Below are 20103 nucleotides of genomic sequence, written 5' to 3'. Positions count from 1 at the left end.
AATGTTGTCCTCTACACAACTGATGTGTGGTAAAGTCTCAGGGCTCCACAGACTTTGCTGCAGAGAAAGTGGTAACTAATCCAGACAATGAAATGGGTGGAGAGTGGGCAGCGAGGAGATCCAGAGTATGAGTAGAACATTGAAAATATCCTCCTAAACAGTGGGTATTCATCATATCTTCTGTCCCTATTTCAGGTTCCCCAGGGTGTGGAGAGGCTGAGAAGCCTCCACACTCCTGGCTGGGGTCTACATTTCTTAGGTCAGAGTGGCGCCTAGACATGTTTCTTTGACTAAGGTGTTTCTAATCCTTCTGTTTCTCCTGTTACATAGTTGCTGGGCTCTTTCCCACTGTTTTTCTTCTGGGCTTCCAATTTTTTATTGCTACTTTTTGAATACAGTCACAGTAAGTGATGAAGAAATACAGAAACACTTCCTCATTGCTCTTAGCAAGTCATTTTTGCCCCCCAGTTTTAAATGGCTAAGCAAATCTTGGATAATGAATTTCTCCCAACTTAATACCTCACAAAACTTATCCTCTGGATATCATACCTGCACTTATAGACCATATTTAAATCAAAAGCACTTCCAATCACAAAATTCTCAGCATGATTTTAACTCAATTCAACAAACCCATTCTAAAATATATTTGAAAATGAAATTTAGAGAAGAGCCCAGGTCTCCCTTTTTTTTTTTCCTAGAAGAAAAGATGAAAAGAAATTTCCTTACCAATTTTTATAATACATTACAAATATTCAACAAAACTGTGGTGTAGGAGCAAGCAAGTACCATATGCCCATAAATCAACATTGTAATGCAATAGAGACTCCAGAAACAGAAACATGAAGCATGAGAATTAAACACAGGTTAAGGATGGGCTTTTCAATTAATGTGAGGAATAACTGGCTCTCTATTTGGAGGGGGAAAAAAAAACACCCTTAGTTTCTACCTAATGTAACACGCATACAAAAGAATTACAGATGGATTAAAAAGTTAAACATGAGCACTAAGACTAAAAAAGTTTCGAAGGAAATAAAGGAAGATATTTTATAATAAAGAGACATGAAAAACTTTTTTGAGCAAGAAAAAAAGAACTCTGAAAAGATTATCCATTTTACTTCGATTTCCTATAACCAAAAGACACAAGAAAAAGAGATATAAGAAAAGGGACACTGTGAAGAATATTTTCAGTATATGTAACATACACGCAAAATCTATACCCAGAATATAGAGAGATGTTCAAACATTAGCAAAGAAACAAAAAGGCAACCTAATATTTAAAAAATGGTAGAAGATATAAGTAACTATAACTCAGACTTGTTCTTCTAACAAATGGTTAATAAACATAAAAAATATGCTAACATAAACAATTTTGAGACAAAGCAGATTTAAGTTAAGTAGGATCTTTTTTTCACCATCTGTGTCAAAAATTGTCATAAGTATTGAAGAAAAGATAATATCCACTGCTAAAGAAGATTAGGAGGAAAGGAATTGTCATACATACACCAAGGGTGGAAATATGAATTTCTACATTTTCTTGAAGTCAATTCGGCAGGATGTGTCAAAATTTAAAGTGCATATATCCTTTAAGCAAATAATTCCACTTTCTGCGACCTGTAGTTGACATTTGTCGTATGTACATAAAACATCTTTGAAATAGCCTCCCAACATTTTAATCAGTTTCTATGTTGTCAGGCCTGCCTTCCTGGTAGATAGCTGTTTTTAACCCTTGGCTTCCCATGTAACTACAGCTAGAGTACAGGCATGTGACCAGTTAGACACACTCACTTAAGACTTCAACTCAGAAGTGAGCAATATAAGGAAACTGAATCTGCATGGGGTCTCTATTCTATAACCAGGAGAGTGGCAAAGATGGCAACCTCTGTTCATCACCAAGTTGGTTTGCCTTGTACTTTTGAGGTCAGTGGAGTATCACTTCCGTGATTAGTTACTAATCAGGTGAGTTATAAATTAGAGAAAAGGAAGATTGTCCTGGATGGGTCTGACCTAATCAGGTAAGGTCTTTAAAAGGCAAATTGTAAAGGAGATACATTCCTGTTGGTTTGAAAGAAAGCAGACAGCCATAATGTTAACTTCCAGGGTCACATGGCAAGGAACTGCAGGCAACTTCTAGTTGCTAACAGCCAGCAAGAAAATTGGAGCTTCAGTCCTAGAACTACAAGGAGCTGAATTTTGCCAACAGCTAGTGAGCTTGCAAGAGGACACTGAGCCTTGGATAAGAATCACAGCCCCACCCACACCTTGATTTCAGTTTGGTAAGATTTTGAGCAGAGGACTCATCTAATCCATATTGGATTCCTGACTCATAGAAAGCATGAAAAAATAAATTAGTATTGCTTAAGCTCCCAATTTTATGTTAATTTGTTATACAGCAAAAGAAAAACAATTACAAATGGTATTAGTTTGGAGCAAAGGTTTATCCAACACTGGTTAATGAGAAACATTGTATCTCATTAAGATGTGTAGCCCTGTTATTAGAAGATTTATCCAAAATGAAGCAGAAATCCTAATGAGAATGAGAAGCTTCAGAAGCATCAAGTTCTTGTGCTCTGTGTGTAGTAACTCCAGCCTTTGGGAATTCACTTTCCTCGGCCTCAGTGGTTAGGACAGGGTGCATGAGAATTCTAGAATTTGGGATACTGACGGCAAAGGAGGGAGCTGGGTGGGAGTAATCAACTTCATACTTTAGTTAGTTTGCACATCAAAGTTAATGGCCAGGAATTGAATGTACATGAGCTTCCAGTATGCCTGTTGGAAACTTGGTAAACGTATATTAATTAACTGATTTGAAACAGATCAACACTTAAATCTTACTAGCTTAACAACAGAAAGTTATTTCTCCCACACTCATAAAGTGAAGTGCCAGTACTTCTAGGTAGTTGGTAGGCTTTCCCCTGTTCTTTCAGAAGCCAGACTCTTCCCATCTTTGTGACTTTGTCCTTCTCTAATAGCTCACAGTCTTCTGTATTCAGCCAGCAGATGTAGAAAAAGAATGTGTGAAGAATAGAGAGAGGTTTCTACAAGCTATACCTGTATATCACTTTCACATACACCCCAGGGGCCCAGCTGCCTCAGTACCGAACAGCCAGGTAACGTGGTTCCTGGTTGGATGTCAAGCTCCTAGCAACATTCTACATTTTGAGAACAGAGCAAGAATATTCAGTGGTGACATAGAGGTATCTCCCACAGGAATTTTGAGATTTACAATGGGGTTCCCAAATTGCAGAATTAAGAATCCTGCCCAAGAGGGCACAAAAGTTAACTTCTGATCTGGGTATGTATATTCTGGTTCGCAAGAAGAATGATCCATGCAGAAACAGACTTGCTCCTTGAGTTCTGTCCTGAGCCATGGGTGTAAGTTAATACTACAGTCAAAAAGGGAGAAATAGGTACCACAGAGGTGAGGTAAGTATGTATTTCCACTTTGCCAAAAGCTTCCAGAGAAAAAGAAATTTGCAGCTGTTGAAATGCGATATCAAAAGGACAAATCTGTTATACAAACTGTGAAACCTAAGTCATGGTTATGCAATGAGGTATAAAGCTCCCATTATAGGAAATTTCAAAGAGGAAAATTATGAGCTGGTGTGCCAGGAGAAATAAAGCAAATACGTCTTTTCAAACGAAGAAATGAGAATGTTGTTTTCCATCTCTTATGAGCTTTGTTTTGGTAAGTCAGTGACTAACCCCAAGGCTTAGTAACCCTTACTTGAAATGAGAGGAAAGTTTGGCACATAAGCAGATGGGCTCTGGCCTTGTTTTGATTTCCATGGACCCGCTCCTTGTCTGGTTCTGCTCAAGCCCCATCTCTAACGTTTTCTTCCTGTGGTATATTTCTTCCTAGCAGCAATAGTGAGTTGTAACCATTTTTTTGATGATGATGGTGACATGCCCCTCCCAAACAGAAAGGAAGTAAATTTAAAAAAGATGCTTTTGGAAAGCACCCTACTAAAATCCCACAACCATTAAGTTTATAGCCTAGTTGTCTAGATGCCATTTCTGAACTTCTACCTCCACCATGAACAGTTCTCTTTATTAAAACTTTAAAATTCACTCAACATGTCCTTCTAAACTGTTTAAATCTGCATAATCCAACATGGCAGCCACAAATCACATGTAACTATTGAACATGCAGCCTGGACTTGTCTGAAACGAGGTGCACTGTACGTGTAAAACAACACTGCAGTTTGTAGACTTAGTGTGAAGTGCAGAATCTAAAATACTTCATTCATAATTTTATATTAATCACATGTCAAAATGAAGTGTTGAAAGTATTTTAAAAATTAACTTCATCTTTTTGTGCTTTTAATGTTGCTGTTAGAATTTTTGTTTTCACTTTTTAATATTTTTTATTGTAGGATAGTTGATTTACAATGCTGTGTTAGTTTCTGGTGTAGAGCAGAGTGATTCAGTTATATATATATATTCTTTTTCATTATGGTTTATGACAGAATATTGAATATAGCTCCCGGTGCTATACAATAGGACCTTGCTGTTTATCTATTTTTTATACAGTAGTTTGTATCTGCTAATCCCCAAACTCCTAATTTATCCCTCCCACACCTCCTTTCTCCTTTGGTAACTGTAAGTTTGTTTTCTATGTCTGTGAATCTACTTCTGTTTTGTAAATAAGTTCATTTGTATCATCATATTTTAGATTCCATATATGTATATATAATCAAATCACTTTATACATCAATAAAAATGGTTAAAAGTAAGTAATACCATATGGTATTTGTCTTTCTCTTTGTGACTTACTTCACTTGCCATGATAATCTCTAGTTCCATCCGTGTTGCTGCAAATGACATTATTTCATTTTTTTTATGGCTAAGTAATATTCCAGTGTGTGTGTGTGTGTGTGTGTGTGTGTGTGTGTGTGTGTGTGTGTGTGTGCCACATTTTCTATATCCATTCATCTGTCAATGGACATTTAGGTTGTTTCCATGACTTGGCTATTGTAAATAGCTCTGCTATAAACATTGGGGTGCATTATCTTTTCAAATTAGAGTTTTCTCCAGATATATGCCCAGGAGTGGGATTGCTAGATCACATGGTAACTCTATTTTTAATTTTTTAAGGAATCTCCATACTGCTTTCCACAGAGGCTAAACCAATTTATGTTCTCACAAACTGTGTGGGAGGGTTCCATTTTCTCCACACCCTCTCCATCATTTATTATTTGTAGACTTTTTAATAATGGGCATTCTGACCAGTGTGAGGTTCACCATAGTTCTGACTTGCATTTCTCTAATAATTAGTGATGGTGAGCATCTTTTCATGAGCCTATTGGCCACCTGTATGGCTTCTTTGGACAAATGCCTATTTAGATCTTCTGCCCATTTTTTTTTATTGTGTTGTTTGGTTTTTGTTATTGAGTTGTATGAGCTGCTTGCATATTTTTCAAATCAAGCCCTTATCAGTAGTATCATTTGCAAATATATACATAAAAAAGCTTTGAAAAGGTTGTCATATCATTTGTTTATGATTTCCTTTGTTGTGCAAAACCTTAAAAGTTTAATTAAGTCCTATTTATTTTTGCTTTTAATCCTATGCCTTGGGAGACCGACCTAAGAAAGCATTGTTATGATGTCAGAGAATGCTTTGCCTATGTTCTCTTCTAGGAGTTTTATGGTGTTATGACTTATGTTCAAGTCTTTAAGCCATTTTGAGTTTATTTCTGTGCATGGTGTGAGAGTGTTCTAACTTTGATTTATGAAGCTAACTTCATGCAGCAGCAGTTTTCCCAGCACCACTTACTGAAAAGACTGTCTTTTTCCCATTTTATATTCTTGGCCGCTTTGTTGAAGATTAATTGACTGTAGGTGTGTGGGTTTATCTCTGAAGCTCTATTCTGTTCCACTGATCCATATGTATGTTTTTGTGCCAATACCACACAGTCTTGATTACAGTAATTTTGTAGTATTATCTGAAGTCTGGGAGTTATGCCTCCTGCTTTGTTTTTTTCCTCAGGATTGCTTTGGCAATTATGGGTCTTTTATGGTTCCCTATAAATTTTAGGATTATTTGTTCTAGTTCTGTGAAAAATGTCATGGGTAATTTGGAGTTCCCATCGTGGGTTCAGTAGGTTACAAACCCAACTAGTATCCATGAGGATATGGGTTCGATCTCTGACCTTGCTCAGTGGGTTAAGGATCTGGCATTGCCATGAGCTGTGGTATAGATCGCAGATGCAGCTCAGATCTGGCATTGCTATGGCTGTGGTATAGGCCATTAGCTATGGCTCCGATTTGACTCCTAGCCTGGGAACCTCCGTATGCCACGAGTGTGACAAAAAAGTCATGGGTAATTTGATAGGGATTATATTAAATCTGAAAATTTCTCTGGGTAGTATGGCCATTTTAACAATATTAATTCCTCCAACCCAAGAACATAAGATACCTTTCCATTTCTTTGAATCATCTTCAATTTCCTTCATTAAAGTTTTATAGTTCTCAGCATATAATTCTTTTACCTCCTTGATGAAGTTTATTCTTACTTTTTTTAATGTGGTTTTAAAGGGATTGTTTACATTGCCTTTCTGATATTTCTTTATAAGTGTAAATAAATGCAACCAATTTCTGTATGTTAATCTTGTATACTGCTACCTTGCTGAAATCATTTATCAGTTCTAGCAGTTTTTGTGTGGAGCCTTTAGCATTTTCTCTATATAGTATCATGTCATCTGGTGTATAATGACAATTTTACCTCTTTCCTACCAATTTTAATACCATTTATTTCGTTTTCTCATCTGATTGCTGTGGCCAGGACTTGCAATATTATATTGAAAAGAACTGGTGAGAGTGGGCATCCTTGTCTTGTTCTAGAGTTTAGAGGGAAGGCTTTCAGCTTTTCACTGCTGAGTATTATACTGTCTGTGGGTTTCTCATAAATAGCTTTTATTACGTTGAAATATGTTCCTTCTGTACCCACTTTGGTAAGAGTTTTTATCATGAATGGATGTTGAATTTTATCAAATTCTTTAGAAAATTTAAAATTACATATGTAACATTTGATATCTATGGAACAGGTCATCTAAATAGTTGTCTAATTCTGTGTTTGAGAGTGTATGTAGAGACTTATGCCTTCAAATTGGAAGCCCTTTGAGGATAAGAACTAAGCCATAGAGAAGAATCTGAAAAAAAATGAATATATGTATAACAATTACTCTGTTGTACATAAGAAATTATCACAACATTGTAAATCAACTATACTTCAACAAAATTTAAAAATAAAAAAATGGGCATTCCCTTTGTGGCTCAGTGGTTAAAAAACCCAACTAGGATCCATAATGATGTGGGTTTGATCCCTGGCATCGCTCAGTGGGTTAAGGATTCGGCGTTGCTGTGAGCTGTGGTGTAGGTCACAGATGAGGCTCGGATCCCACGTGGTTGTGGCTGTGGTTGTGGTGCTGGCCAGTGGTTATAGCTCTGATTTGACCCCTAGCCTGGGAACTTCCATATGCCGTGGGTGCTGCACTAAAATAGCAAAAAAAAAAAAAAAATTGCTAAATAGAAAACTATGCCATGTACTTTGTTGTTGTTGTTGTTTTTCTTTTTAGGGCTGAACCTGTGGCATATGGAGTTTCCCAGGCTAGGAGTCAAATAAGAGCTATAGCTGCCAGCCACAGCCACAGCCAAAGCAATGAGGGATGAGCCACATCTTTGACCTACACGACAGCTCATGGCAATGCCAGATACTAACCCACTGAGCGAGGCCAGGGATCAAACCTACATCCTCATGGATACTAGTTGGGTTTGTTAACCACTGAGCCCCAGTGGGAACTCCTATATATATATTTTTTATATGCCTGCTGTACTGGAGAATCCATAGCAGTAAATTCATATTTATGAAATTCCTGAAGGCAGTCTGGCTTATTCTGGTATTTCATGCCAGACAAGCCGCAGCGGCTGTACCTGTGGCCTCTCAAGAATGTGGGGTATAGAGTTTCCATTGGGGCAGAATGGAAATGAATCCAACTAGGAACCATGAGGTTGCACGTTAAATTCCTGGCCTCATTCAGTGGATTAAGGATCCAGCGTTGCCATGAGCTGTGGTGTAGTTCACAGATGTGGCTTGGATATGGTGTTGCTGTGGCTGTGGTGTAGGCTGGCAGCTGTATCTCCACTTGGACCCCTAGCCTCAGAACCTCCATATGCCATGGGTGTGGCCCTAAAAAGCAGAAAAAAAAAAGAATGTGGGGTGGGGGGGTAGGGGAGGCAGGTCTGAGGGGAGTCTCTCCATGGAGCAGCCAGGACATGAAGGGTCTCCATGGGCTCCTGTGGTCAAGCTGAGTTTACCTCATGAAACTCTTGCCATGTACTTGGTATCCACAGACCTTGGAGCTGTCTGCCAGCTCTGTTAATCATTCACCACTGTTGGCTTCCTTCTTGGCTACTTGTGGGCAGTGTCTGGTTTGGGATGGGTGATTCCTATCTTCAAAGTCTTGATCAGGACATTCATTTTTAATGAACAACATGCAGCCTTAGTGCCTGGCCAAGGTGGGGACCTGAGCAACCTGGATGGGACCTTACGTGGGGCTCCTTGTCCTCACAGGCACAGTTTTCAACCTCACATTGCTACTGGGTCAGTGCTACTGTTCTCTCTCCCCCTCTGACCACTGGCTCACAACTGCCAAGAATAATTGGAGAGAGGAGTGTGGGAGCTAGAGGAAGCTCTGCTGCCCCCACATCACTAAGATCCCAGCCTCAAAGTACTAGAAGCAACATTAAGAGCAACCAAACATGGCACCTCTTGAGACCTGCAGACTACATGCTTCCTGTCCCAGCCCGAAGATACAGAAGGAAGTGATGACCCCTGTGCTTCTCCCAGAGCACATCCAAGAACCCACGAGAATCCCTGGGGTTCTCTCTGCCTGACTTACTTTAGAAGTGTCATTTGGATTTTCCTTTGAATCTCCTTCCTCTGAGCCTTGAGCCCTCCTAGGGTTTTGAAGTTCACCCAAAAGTGAGAAGAAACAGGAGCTAAACATGTTCCCTTCCATGTAACAATATTCATACACTCTTATTTCCACTTTAGTAAAAGTTAAGTTGAATAATTAAATTTTTTTTTCAGATGAGGGGTATGACATGCAGCAAATCAAGAGAGAACAGTAGTGAGAACCCAGATTTCTGACTTCTAGTGATACAGCATCATGCTCTTAGAACTGTGCTTCTATACCCTAAGGGTATGGGACTGCAGATGATTTGCAGTGCTCTTCCTTTTATTTATTTTTTTGTCTTTTGTTTTTTTAGGGCTGCCCCTGTGGCATATGGAGGTTCCCAGGCTAGGGGTCAAATCAGAGCTGTAGCTGCCAGCCTACACCATAGCAATGCCAGATCCGAGCCAAGTCTGTGACCTACACCACACGGTAACGCCAGATCCTTAACCCACTGAGTAAGGCCAGGTATTAAACCTGCGTCCTCATGGATCTTAGTCGTGTCCTGAGCCACGACAGGAACTCCTGCTCTTCTTTTTAAATAATGTATTTTACCTGATTTTTCTACAATGATTATACATTGAGTAAAAAAAACCCGATATTAAAATTTAAAATAAGCAAATTCCCTCAGAAAGCTGCATTAAGCTTTTTCTAATTTACCTTCCCATTCAAATCCCTAGCCCTACCAGATATCTCAATAGCAAGAAGAAATTTGAATTACTGCCATTCTCAAGGGCAGAAAGGGATTTAATTTTCTCTGGAATTAAGTGGACTTGAGAAAGTGTAGGTATTTGGGTAGATGTGAGGTCTCCCAGGCAGTGCTGTGACCTGGGTGTCAGTTATTCTCCTCTCCACTAGGGGCGCTGTCAGCACAGAGGTACTGCCTCCCTGCCCCACAGCACTGCTTGTACCCTAAGGACGGATGATTGTGCAGAAGGCTGTGATGTCAGTACCGTTGGTGTTGAGTGGTGAACTTCCTCTCACCTCAGCATTATTATCACCCCCCAGAGAAATGTATTCCATGACCTCCTTCAATAAACTCATAATCATTTGTGGGCTTCACGTTCCCTGTAGTTTGTTCACCATCCTCTCTGCCTTATACTCGGCTGGTTGTTACCCAATACCTAGAACTCTGTCTTCTGAGGTGCATTACACTCCAGTGGAGTAATAGGTAAAGGAAGCTGATGAGCTAATTCACATTAAAATATAAATGGCTGGTGTTCCTTGTGCTGCAGCACATTAACTATCTGGCATTGTCACTGCTGTGGCTCAGGTCATTGCTGTGGCGTAGGTTTGATCCCTGACCTGGGAACTTCCACATGCCACAGGTAAGGCCAAAAATAACTTTTTTTTAAAATGGCCAACACTAGTTTACTGGAGTTACTCCTCTCAATACCACCTGCATTTTAGGGTTTACACCTTAATCCTTTGAATCAGTTAGGGACAGATTATGGGAATATGGATTTCTTATGGATATTAGACCACACACATTTGCAGTGAAGAAGACCATGGAAAGCTGTTGCATCTCTGTGGTGTGGTGGTCTGGAGGTCATTTCAGCGCAGGGTGGCAGCGATCAAGAGGAAGCATCCTACATTAAGTTTGAGAAGAGGAAAGACAAACCAGAACCTATGAAGACAGAATGGAGCCTGTATGTTCCTCTCATCACCTCCTATGTCAGTGGCAGGTGGCCTGCAGAAGAAGCTGGTGCCCTTCCCACTAAGAGAAGCTGGGAGAGCTATAGGCCTGGCTGCCCACGCAAAGCTGAGCCAGCAGATCAGTAGCCAAATGCATGAGCTACAGTGGTGCCTGGTACCCTACACCTTCAGAATGTCTTGGATTGCTGCTTCACTTCCACCTTTAGATTCTCATGTAACATTCTCTTGGAGCCAACCCAATCTGGAACCATACAGGGAGGTAATGCCAGGAAACATGACTCAAGCTTATTCAGGTTGATGTGGTACAAAATGACCAGTTCCTTAATATCAAAAGGTAGCTTTTCAGATCCATTTATTGGCTGGTGGAGATGTTGAAGTGGGGGAATAAAGGCGTGAATGTGAAAAGATGAGGGGAGGAGAGGGAGAGAGCTTTCTTGAGGATCCTCAGAATGTGTCTATAAAAGAAGACTAGAAAAGCCAGAGAAGTGTGAAATATGTACTACATGCTCATATATCCAAATGTTTTTAATTATATGTATCCAGAGAGAAAACCTTGAATGGGGCCAAAGTTATGGCTGAGAAGTACTGAAGGACACCCGAGGATGTGTGAGTGCCCAGGCTTCCTCTGGATACCACAGCAAATCCCTAATCCCATCCCATGCTCCTCTCTCCTGAGTGGGGGGCAGTATCAGCAGAAGAGAGCCATGGGAGAGAGAGACAAGTGTGACCAAAAGCACCCCAAGGGCCTGAGAGGGAGCCCCTAAAGGCACATTCATCAGCTTTCTTCTTTGGCAGAAGCCAATGTCCCAGAATGGAACGGAACAATGATGTTTATACCACCAAAGTCGTAGGCTTGTTTGAAGAAACATTTCCTCTCTGTGGGGGAGCAGTGGGTGGCATGAAATGATAAAAGTTGGTGGAAGGCAATTCTCTTCAAAGTCTAGACCTTGAAGTGGCCCCAGAAAGTACTTGAGTTTTCCTCTTCTCGCCTTCATCGGACAGATTTGTAGGTCAATGGGAACCTTTATCGGTCATGTGTACCCAGGGCTGTTTCTTCTCTCGTATGGTTTGTATCAAGCAGGAGTGGTCTCCAAGGCTGTGATATTCAATGACTCTCTCCTGTATCCTTCATCCCCTCCCAGGAGTAAGGGGAGATGGGCCAGGCTGTGGAAAATATCCTACGGAGGACTGCTGAAGATGCTGGCTGGCTCCCTCCTGATAGCCTATGAGATCAGCTGTGTTAAGGGGGGGCTGATGCTGATGAACAGAGAGCTCCCACCACGATTTATGTACGCCAAACAGTGGCAGCACCTCACCATGTTCATCCTCCTCGCCCTCAACGGCTGTGTAGACGGTGTGAGCAAGAACTTCCTGCCTCAGCGCTGCGTGCTCCTAGAAAAAGGGACCCTCGTGCTGACCTTCTACGTGCTCCTGCTGCTGCTGGTGTCACATGTCCAGGACTCGTCGGGGGTGGAGCTGCAGGTTCACGCTCTGCTCATCTTGGTGGTGTTCCTGCTGATGCTGCTGTTCACCATAGAGCTGTGGGCTCCTGACACGTTTCAACTCTTGGTGATCAAGTCCTTTCTGTTTCAGATGATGGGCTCATGGCTGATACAAGCAGGCTTCATTCTCTACAAACCAGTCAGTGGCTACCCATGGCTGGACAATGACATCAGTGACATCATGTTTGTCACCACCTTCTTCTGCTGGCATGTGATGATCAATGCCTTGTGCCTGCTGGGAATCTATGGCATCTCTGCCTTTTGGCATCATTGTTACCGTCCCAGCTGGAAGCTGACGGGGTCCAGGGAAGCTTCATGTTACACGAGCACTGTGGGACCCCTCTACAAATTGCTGCAGGAAGTGGAGCAATCAGAGAAAGATGACCAGGCTCTTCTCCTTTCAAAGAGCTCACCCTGAGAATGACTCTGGAATGCCTGGTCCACTGTCCACCCCACCTGCCTCCTTGTGGGTTCTCTCAGACACGTATATTGTACTCTCTTTGGTCCCCAGTGAAAGTCATGGCCATGAAGGAGAGCCACTCATCTCCACCTGCTGGTGCATCTCCTGTCCCTGAACCTCTAATTGCTGAGGAGATGAGGAGATGCTGATGGGACTGCCTGGGTCGGGGAAGAAGGAAGGAAGAGGATCAGGGGATAGGCGAGTGTGCAAGGAGAGCCATGGGGGGAGAGAATGCAATAGAAGCTGGAGGGGGGGGTCTTCAAAAGAGAAGAAAGTCCAGCAGTCTCCGGGCACAAGTGACTGCCTTTTACCTGATGGAATACTAATTTCTCACAACTCAAAACTGGAATCATTCAAGTCTTATCCTGACTGAGCAGAGTGGGTACTTCTGTTCGCTTAGCAAAGTGGTGCCACCATGTGGAAGGAGCAGAAACAGAATTTATAACTTCTACTGATTGAAATTACACTCTTTGGTCAACCTTTCCCACTCGAATTTTTTTTGGGGGGTATAGTTATGTCATGTAGAAGTTCCCAAGATAGGGGTCAAACTGGAGCCACCTACACTACAGCCACAGCAACACCAGATCCAAGCCTCATCTGCAACCTACACCACAGCTCACAGCAATGCCAGATCCTTAACCCACAGACCAGGGCTAGGGATGGAACCTGCATCCTCATGGATACTAGTTGGGTTTGTAGCCCGCTGAGCCAAACGGTAACTCCCCTCTGGAAATTTTTAAAGATCGGCTTCATTTCAAATTCGAATTAATAAAGTGGAAGTTTATTAATGTTTTACAACAGTAATAATTCAAATTTGCCGGTTTTAAATCTTTATAGAATTCACAGGCTCAAGACCTCTCCAGCTTCACTATATTGCTCATTTCTAATCAAAGCTTACCATCAAAACCACTGCATAGAGAATTTACTAGATCCCATTCTTGGGTCTTTGCAAATTTCACTGCCTTGCATCTCATAGAAAGCCACCCCACAATCCCATTTTTTGCCATGTTATTTGGTACCCAGCATAAAGCCCACCTTCACCTCAACCCCATTAAGCACCCCCAAGGAGGCCTCCAAGAACTCGCTGATTTCATTGTTCTAGAACGCTGAGACACTCATACTACAGCTGCTTTGTTAATTTTCTCATACAGCTGACACACTTTGCTTTGTCCTTTTCCTGAAATCATTTTGCCTGGGGAGGTTTTTCCTCACTACCAAGTGTAGACTCCTTAAGAGGTAAGGACTTTGTCATATACAAGTTACATAACTTCCTATGCACGCACCAAATATGTAGCATAGGTGATGATTAATAAAGACTTATTTGCTTTCAGAATCTCTGCCTACCTTTTCCTTCAAAAGGTGTTGCTGGACAGGCCCAAGGTCTGGGAACCTCTGGAAGACACCAACAGTCCTAAGGTTTGAGTCACCTCCTGAGCAATGGGCCCACTCTCTTCCTCGTTCTTGGGATAACAAAATCCACTAACCTGTTTCTGAAGTATTTACTCTGTTATTATATTTTAATCCTCATGTGTATCTATAAGGAACCTTCAGAAAGCTGAAACTCAGCAGATTAACTTATCCAAGTCTCGGTACAAGGCAAGATAGGAATTCAAGTGCAGGTGTGTCTGACTCAAGCCCCTGAGACTGTGTCCTCCAGGCCACAGTGACTTTGCTGACGGCAACGGAGAAGGGAGGGATCCTCGAAATGAAACTGTTGAAAGAAAGAAAGAAAGGAGTTGTTCCCTGGGGGTGCCGCAGATTAAGGATTTGGCCTTGACACTGCTGTGGCTTGAGTCGCTGCTGTGGTAAGGGTTCAATCCCTGGCCCAGGAACTCCTGCATGCTGTGGGTACAGCGGAAGGAAGGAAGGAAGGAAGGAAGGAAGGACGGAAGGAAGTAAGGTCAGCCAGAAGACCTGACTGGAGCAACTGGCAGAAATGCAAATACTCTAGCCCCATGGAAGGCTGTGTTTATTGTACTTTCTGTTCACGACCACCCCTAATCTCCCCTGCAAGTCAGAGTCTGGTGGACTCTGGCTGGGTCTTAAATATCTGAGCTCAGATCTTAGTGAGGCTGAAGATAAGAATTAGTTGTAACCAAGTTTTCTGATCCTGCTGTTTCCCCTTAACTCTTGGTTCTTAGATTCTTTTCAGTCTACCTTCCTTGGGGGACCTCCTTTTCTCTTTACCTCTCACACACACCGATGGGAGATGGTGAAAAAGCACAGATGCTGCTAGCTGCCCATTTCTAGTCATTTGAGGCCTAATTTTATAATGATAAACAAACCTCAAGTAATCAATTGATATCCCCAACATAATATCTCTTAAATATCTAGTGTAGGCAATAAACTTGCATGTTGTATTAATTTTCTATAGTATTTGAGATGAAAGAGACATCCTCCCCTTGAAGGCCAGCCAAGAAAAGACTTCCACCTCTTAGGCTTGGTGGGGAGAGATGTAATTCTCACAACATTCCACCAGAGGGCACTACATCCACACCACCCCACTACATCCACACCACCCAGCCAAGCCTCTCTCTAACCCAGTAAACAAGTCTCCCAAGAATCAGTTCAAACGATGTGGGGGAGGGGAAAGGAGGTCAGGAAAAATACAGAACCAAGTTTAAGTATTGCCCAAGCATCCAGAAAACGTACCCCAGGGCTATTTGTTTCCCATTAACATTTGGCCTGTGAAACAAACAGGGATTCAAATTAACTAATGGGATTGGGGGTGAAGGAGGAAGGACTGTGGATCCAGCTGATCTTCAGGAAAAGTACCAATTAAAGGACACACTCTGATCCAAGTAATTTTTTGACCACAATGCTAAATTTCCTAAACTTTTAAATAAGCTTCCACAGTGTTCCAATCAATCTAGAGAACAAAGGTAAATCCATATGTACAGTGAGAATAAGAACAAAATTTATCTGTGAAAATCCCACATTCACAAAACAGTGAAATAGTTTCTTAAATATGCAAAATGATTTCCAAAGTTTCCTTTAAAGAGAAGCAATCATACGACATTTTTTTTTTTTTCCTGGTAATCCAGTTGTTCACTGAAAACAGATTTAATATATCACTTTTTAAGGCACTGGGTACGCCACAAGACGGAATTCAGAGGTAAACTGATTGGTCCTTGTCTCCAGTACCTTCCTTAGTGGGGACAGTAGGGATTTCAGAGTTTAGATGTGGTGACCCATAAACACATTACCCACAGCCTGAGAAGGCCGAAGGAAGGGAAAACAGAAAAAGGCTCTCAAGGAAGTTCCACCTTCGAAGCATTTCGGCTGTGAAATATTGCACTAAGGTGATTCCAGCAAGCTACTGCAAGTGAGCGAGGCCTCAGCTTCCCCATTGTTAAGTTAGAATAATGTAAAGATGAATTCTAGAATTACATAGCCGAAATTCTCTCAGTAGGACTTAGAAGTTGCTAGCTAAGATGAACTTAATCCTTCCCACCTCTCCAAAAATTTCCTCTTAGAGGCAAGATTTGGGATATGGCTCAGACTCAAACCTTTAGTCATAAGGTGCAGGCTGGGCAATGAAATGTTCCCTATTATTTGAATGGTTTTAAGGGGTCTTCAACACAACTCAAATCAGCCTAAAGAAAAATAGCTAATACTTGAACTTCTAATTTCCTAACCTGAGTTTAAGAATATCAAACCATCAAAAAGAATATAAAGAACAACTCCCTCGGGTTCAGTGTTACGTACTGAACTGAGGTAAAGCCTGGTCTTTCCCTCTTTCATTACAGAGTATGCCATTTGAAAGCTTGGCCAAATGCAGCTTCTTCCCAAAATTTGCTTTAAGAGTAATGACATCAACTTCCAAGGCTGTTCCTTTTCTTCCTTTTGTTTTATTTTTGTTTTGCTTTAAGATTATACAATGGTCTATTCTTCTGGAGAGAATTGGTGTCGGTGTATTTTAAAAAAAAGTTTATAATTCTGGGTTGGGTTTCCAGGGTGTTCCTCAAGCCTGGATCTTAGCTATGTCTCTTTTGCGTGAGTTAATAAGGATTTCGTTGAATGCCTATTGAAATCATTCAAATGTTGGAAAAACTCCCTTTCCTAAACTGCATGTTCTAGTTGAAGGTTTAAGTATGTTTGAGCCTTACCCCAAATCCGGTCTCTAACGAGTTCAAGGTTTAAGCATGTTTGAGCCTTACCCCAAATCCGGTCTCTAACGAGTTCAAGCCCCTGGGCAGGTACCCTCAGATCACTGGATTAAGGGTTTGTGACTTGCAGAGCGAGGACGGGGCCTTTATTAAGAGAGAAAAAGAAACTGAGAGAAGAATTCCCAGGTAAAGCCCACCCAAGACAAGGCCTTTCTTTCAGGCAGGAGGACAACACTGAAGAAATGCTTTTTTTAGTCCAAAGCCATTTCTGGAGATTTGGAAGCACATTTTTACATTGCTCTCCCACTCCACCCACCCCTTGGACACAGCTACTCTCCTGGAAGAGAGAAAGACCTGACTTCAAAGCACAGATAACAGAACCCCCTGTCAGCTTTGATACTGGCTGTACCAAGAGATGGAAGACTTCATGGGTTCAAGTGCTCTAAGGCTTTTTAGGGAGCAGGTGGAGAATGGGGGCAGGTGGCAATTTAGGAAAGAAGGAGAACGAGAACAAAGGGCAGCAGACACAGCAAAGGCGAACTGGAGGGAACAGGCCATTCTACTTCTAACTTCTCTAAAAGTACAGGCTGGGTTTCTGGGGGGGCGAACCAGTTAGTTAAAGGACTTTCTTCTGCTTTTTCTTCCCTCATACTCTTGTAAGCTTGCTTGAACAGTCCTTGGATTCATTTTGGCCCTAAATCAGTTAAGTAGGTATGGGGCTGTCCACGGCGGACAAGGCTTCTTGCTCCTGCCTGAAAAACCCAGTGGTCATGAATTACTTTCCTAACCTCACCACGTATACCCAGGTCACAGGAGGGGATCAAAGCAAATCCATTTCCATTCTTGGAAAAGCAGTCAAAGCACATGTTCTCTTGATGGTGCCGCTGTCATTTCTGTGTGATCAACAAACATCAGTTATTGACCACTCACCCTGGATGCTCAGGGCGGGGGGGAGACACAAAGATGAATAAGCTGCCAGGAAGGTTAAGATACCAGCAAGGGCAGCAGGCCCTCACACAGCAGAATGTAACACCAGAAGCTTTAAGATCTGCATTTGTTTCCTACTATTCCACTTCCTATTCTGTGTGTTATCCCCACCTTGAGTGCTGGTGGTGACAAGGTGTGTAAAAGGCTCTGGCTTAGGCTCTGCTCTGGCAGTTTGGCAACTGGAAATTAGCATCTTTTAGAACAAGAACATGACCTTTCCCCTCCCCCAATCCCTCTCGTCAACTAGGTATTTATTTATTTATTTATTTATTTATTTATTTATTTATTTTTGTTTTTTAGGGCTGCACCCATAGCATATGGAAGTTCCCAGGCTAGGCGTTGAATCAGAGCTCTATGCCACAGCCACAGCCACAGCCACTCAGGATCCTGCTGTGTCGAAGACCGATGCTGCAGCTTGCAGCAACACTGGATCCTTAACCCACTGAGCACGGAGTGAGGCCAGGGATTGAACTGCATCCTCATGGATACCTACCTGCCTGATTCGTTTCCGACTGCCACACCGGGAACTCCATCCTCAACTATATAAACTCGAGATTTCACAGAAAGAAAGGAAATGAAGGCCGCCCACTTGATGTTACCAGGTTTAAGGCCACTCTCATAAAACTAATGGTGGAGCCTTACAGAGTTAAACAGTTATACTTTATGGGTTGTTGAGGGGAAAGAAATAATCCAATCTCTTCCAATTTTCCTGCCCTATAATTATAATTACTGTTTTATAAGCATTTGAGTTATGCATGTGCCATCACAATTAATCTGTACAATATGCGAGACAGATGTTATCCCTATTTTGCAGGCAAGGAAACTGAGGCTTCAGGGCTAAGTAACTACTCCAACATAAAGCTATCAAGAAGTAAAGCCCGGATTTGAACCAAGTTTCTCTGACTTGGAGCCCAGCCTTTAACCATCATCTCAAAGGCTCACCTAAAGGATAGAACCATTTATACTCGCAAGGCCACTTATATGGTCCAGAATGTCACCTGTCTGAAACATACCAAAAGCCCTTGTTTGAAACAAATCTCGCATCTGTCATTTTCAAGTACTACAGTGGTAAGACCCAATTTCACAGGGAAGGGATGTTGACTAAAGAAGCCAAGTTATGTGTGTGTGGTCATGGGCAACATTTCTTTTCCATATTTGTGGTGCAAAAAATAACCAGAAGAGCAAACTTCTTTCCTTCCTGTTTCAAAGGCACTGGAAGCATGGCTTTCTTGGCCTTCAAACAGGAAATCTCAAAGTCTCAAAAACTGGGGCTCTTGAAAGAAACAATAAAGGCTGGGTACACTGGGGTAGATTTCAAGCAGTAAAAATTGAATGATTAAGGAAAAGCAATGGTAGCAATGAAAATATTACACGCATGTGTGCGTTGTGAGTGTGTGTACACACATACACATACATATAATGACGGTGAACCTGCTGACAAGCATCGTGTTCACATACACATTCTCTCAACAAGCAAGGCTATGAGCCGGCAGGGGTACTCGGTCTCATATTCCAGATTCAAAAGAAGGCGCAATAAATTACATGAAAAGCAAAACCAGAGACAATCTGTTTAAGGAATTCTAAATTTTTGACATACCCTGGGCTTCAAAGGGGAGATGCCAAGACCTCACTTGCCTTTCAGCTGCCCTTGGAAAACTGCACACAAAATTTCAAATCTGATAGGCAGCTCTAAAAGTCCTTTCTTGAGCCGCTTTATTGGCCGATGTAGGAACTTGGGCCCAGAGAGACAGAGTCGCCTCAGGTGTGGCAGAGACAGAATCAGATCTCCCGACTTTATGTCTCTGCCCGCCAGGAGGATCCCTAGGAAATGACACAAAACACAGCACGTTCATTACAAAGGTGAGGTCGGAGACTTTGGTTCGCGTCCCCAGACCGCCGAGAGCCCGGGGAAGGGGCTCTTGTAGGCTTCCCTCTGGCAACCCCCCTCTGCAGGCCAGGTTGCGGCCCAGGCGAGCCCAGAGCTTCACCCACGCCCCTCGCTCCTTCCCAGACTGGAGCAGAGGGCCGGAGAGGGGGCCTGGAAGGGTCTCTAACAACAAAAGGCAAAAGTGGGGGTCTGCGGGGGTCAGAATTTCCTCGGGAGCTCTGGGGCTTGCCCTGTGACCTCGTAAAAAAAGAACTCGCCCACTAAATGTCTAACCTGAAGGCAGCAAGGGGCTGCAGGCAACGCCCAGGCTCGGCGGGCGGGGGGTGCGCGCGCGGCGCCGCGCGGCAGCCGGGCCCTCGGGGTCCTTCCCGGCAGGCACTCGGCCCTCCGCCCGCCCTTCCTCGCTCCCCTCCCCCACACCCCTCCCCCACGGCCCTTTCCTTTTCTTTCTTTCCCGGGTCTGCTCGCCCCCACCCCGGCGGCGCCCGCTCGGCAGCTCGCCCAATGGTCGCGGGGCCGGGACGCGCATCAGCTGATCTGCCCGGGCTCC

The 20103-nt window shown here is 42.7% G+C and overlaps 2 protein-coding genes across 50 annotated transcripts in view; one reads left to right on the top strand and one right to left on the bottom strand.

Annotated features, from left to right (window-relative positions):
* RGSL1 (regulator of G protein signaling like 1) overlaps positions 1–19921 on the bottom strand; it is a 145326-nt gene extending 125405 nt beyond the window's left edge. For 37 of the 49 annotated variants that reach the window (XR_014816417.1, XR_014816416.1, XR_014816419.1 and 34 more), the window contains exons 1-2: positions 19827–19921; positions 19263–19486 (exon numbers count right to left, since the gene is read on the bottom strand). The gene's annotated coding sequence lies outside the window, so the exon portion shown is untranslated. Of the gene's footprint in view, positions 1–16729; positions 16823–19262; positions 19487–19826 lie in introns of all 49 variants that reach the window. The other 12 variants (XR_014816439.1, XR_014816425.1, XR_014816429.1 and 9 more) reach the window with 3 other exon arrangements.
* TEDDM1 (transmembrane epididymal protein 1) lies at positions 8266–13902 on the top strand. The gene has a single exon (XM_021063762.2). It carries the CDS (start codon positions 11622–11624, stop codon positions 12525–12527), a length of 906 nt encoding a protein of 301 aa, XP_020919421.1. The 5' UTR covers positions 8266–11621; the 3' UTR covers positions 12528–13902.
* Positions 19922–20103: the final 182 nt, after the last annotated feature.

This window comes from Sus scrofa, chromosome 9, assembly GCF_054392235.1.
Source record: "Sus scrofa isolate SSC_HxYL_T2T_F1_AM1 chromosome 9, Sscrofa_HxYL_maternal_Yorkshire_Landrace_v2.0, whole genome shotgun sequence".
NCBI classification, from domain to species: Eukaryota; Metazoa; Chordata; class Mammalia; order Artiodactyla; family Suidae; genus Sus; species Sus scrofa.
The sequence above is the reverse complement of the archived record's forward strand: the minus strand, read 5'-3'. Positions and strand labels throughout refer to the sequence as shown.

What these genes read in the sequence shown, in the direction of transcription:
- TEDDM1 (XM_021063762.2), top strand. Translation starts at nt 11,622, where the DNA reads ATGGGAACCTTTATCGGTCATGTGTACCCAGGGCTGTTTCTTCTCTCG.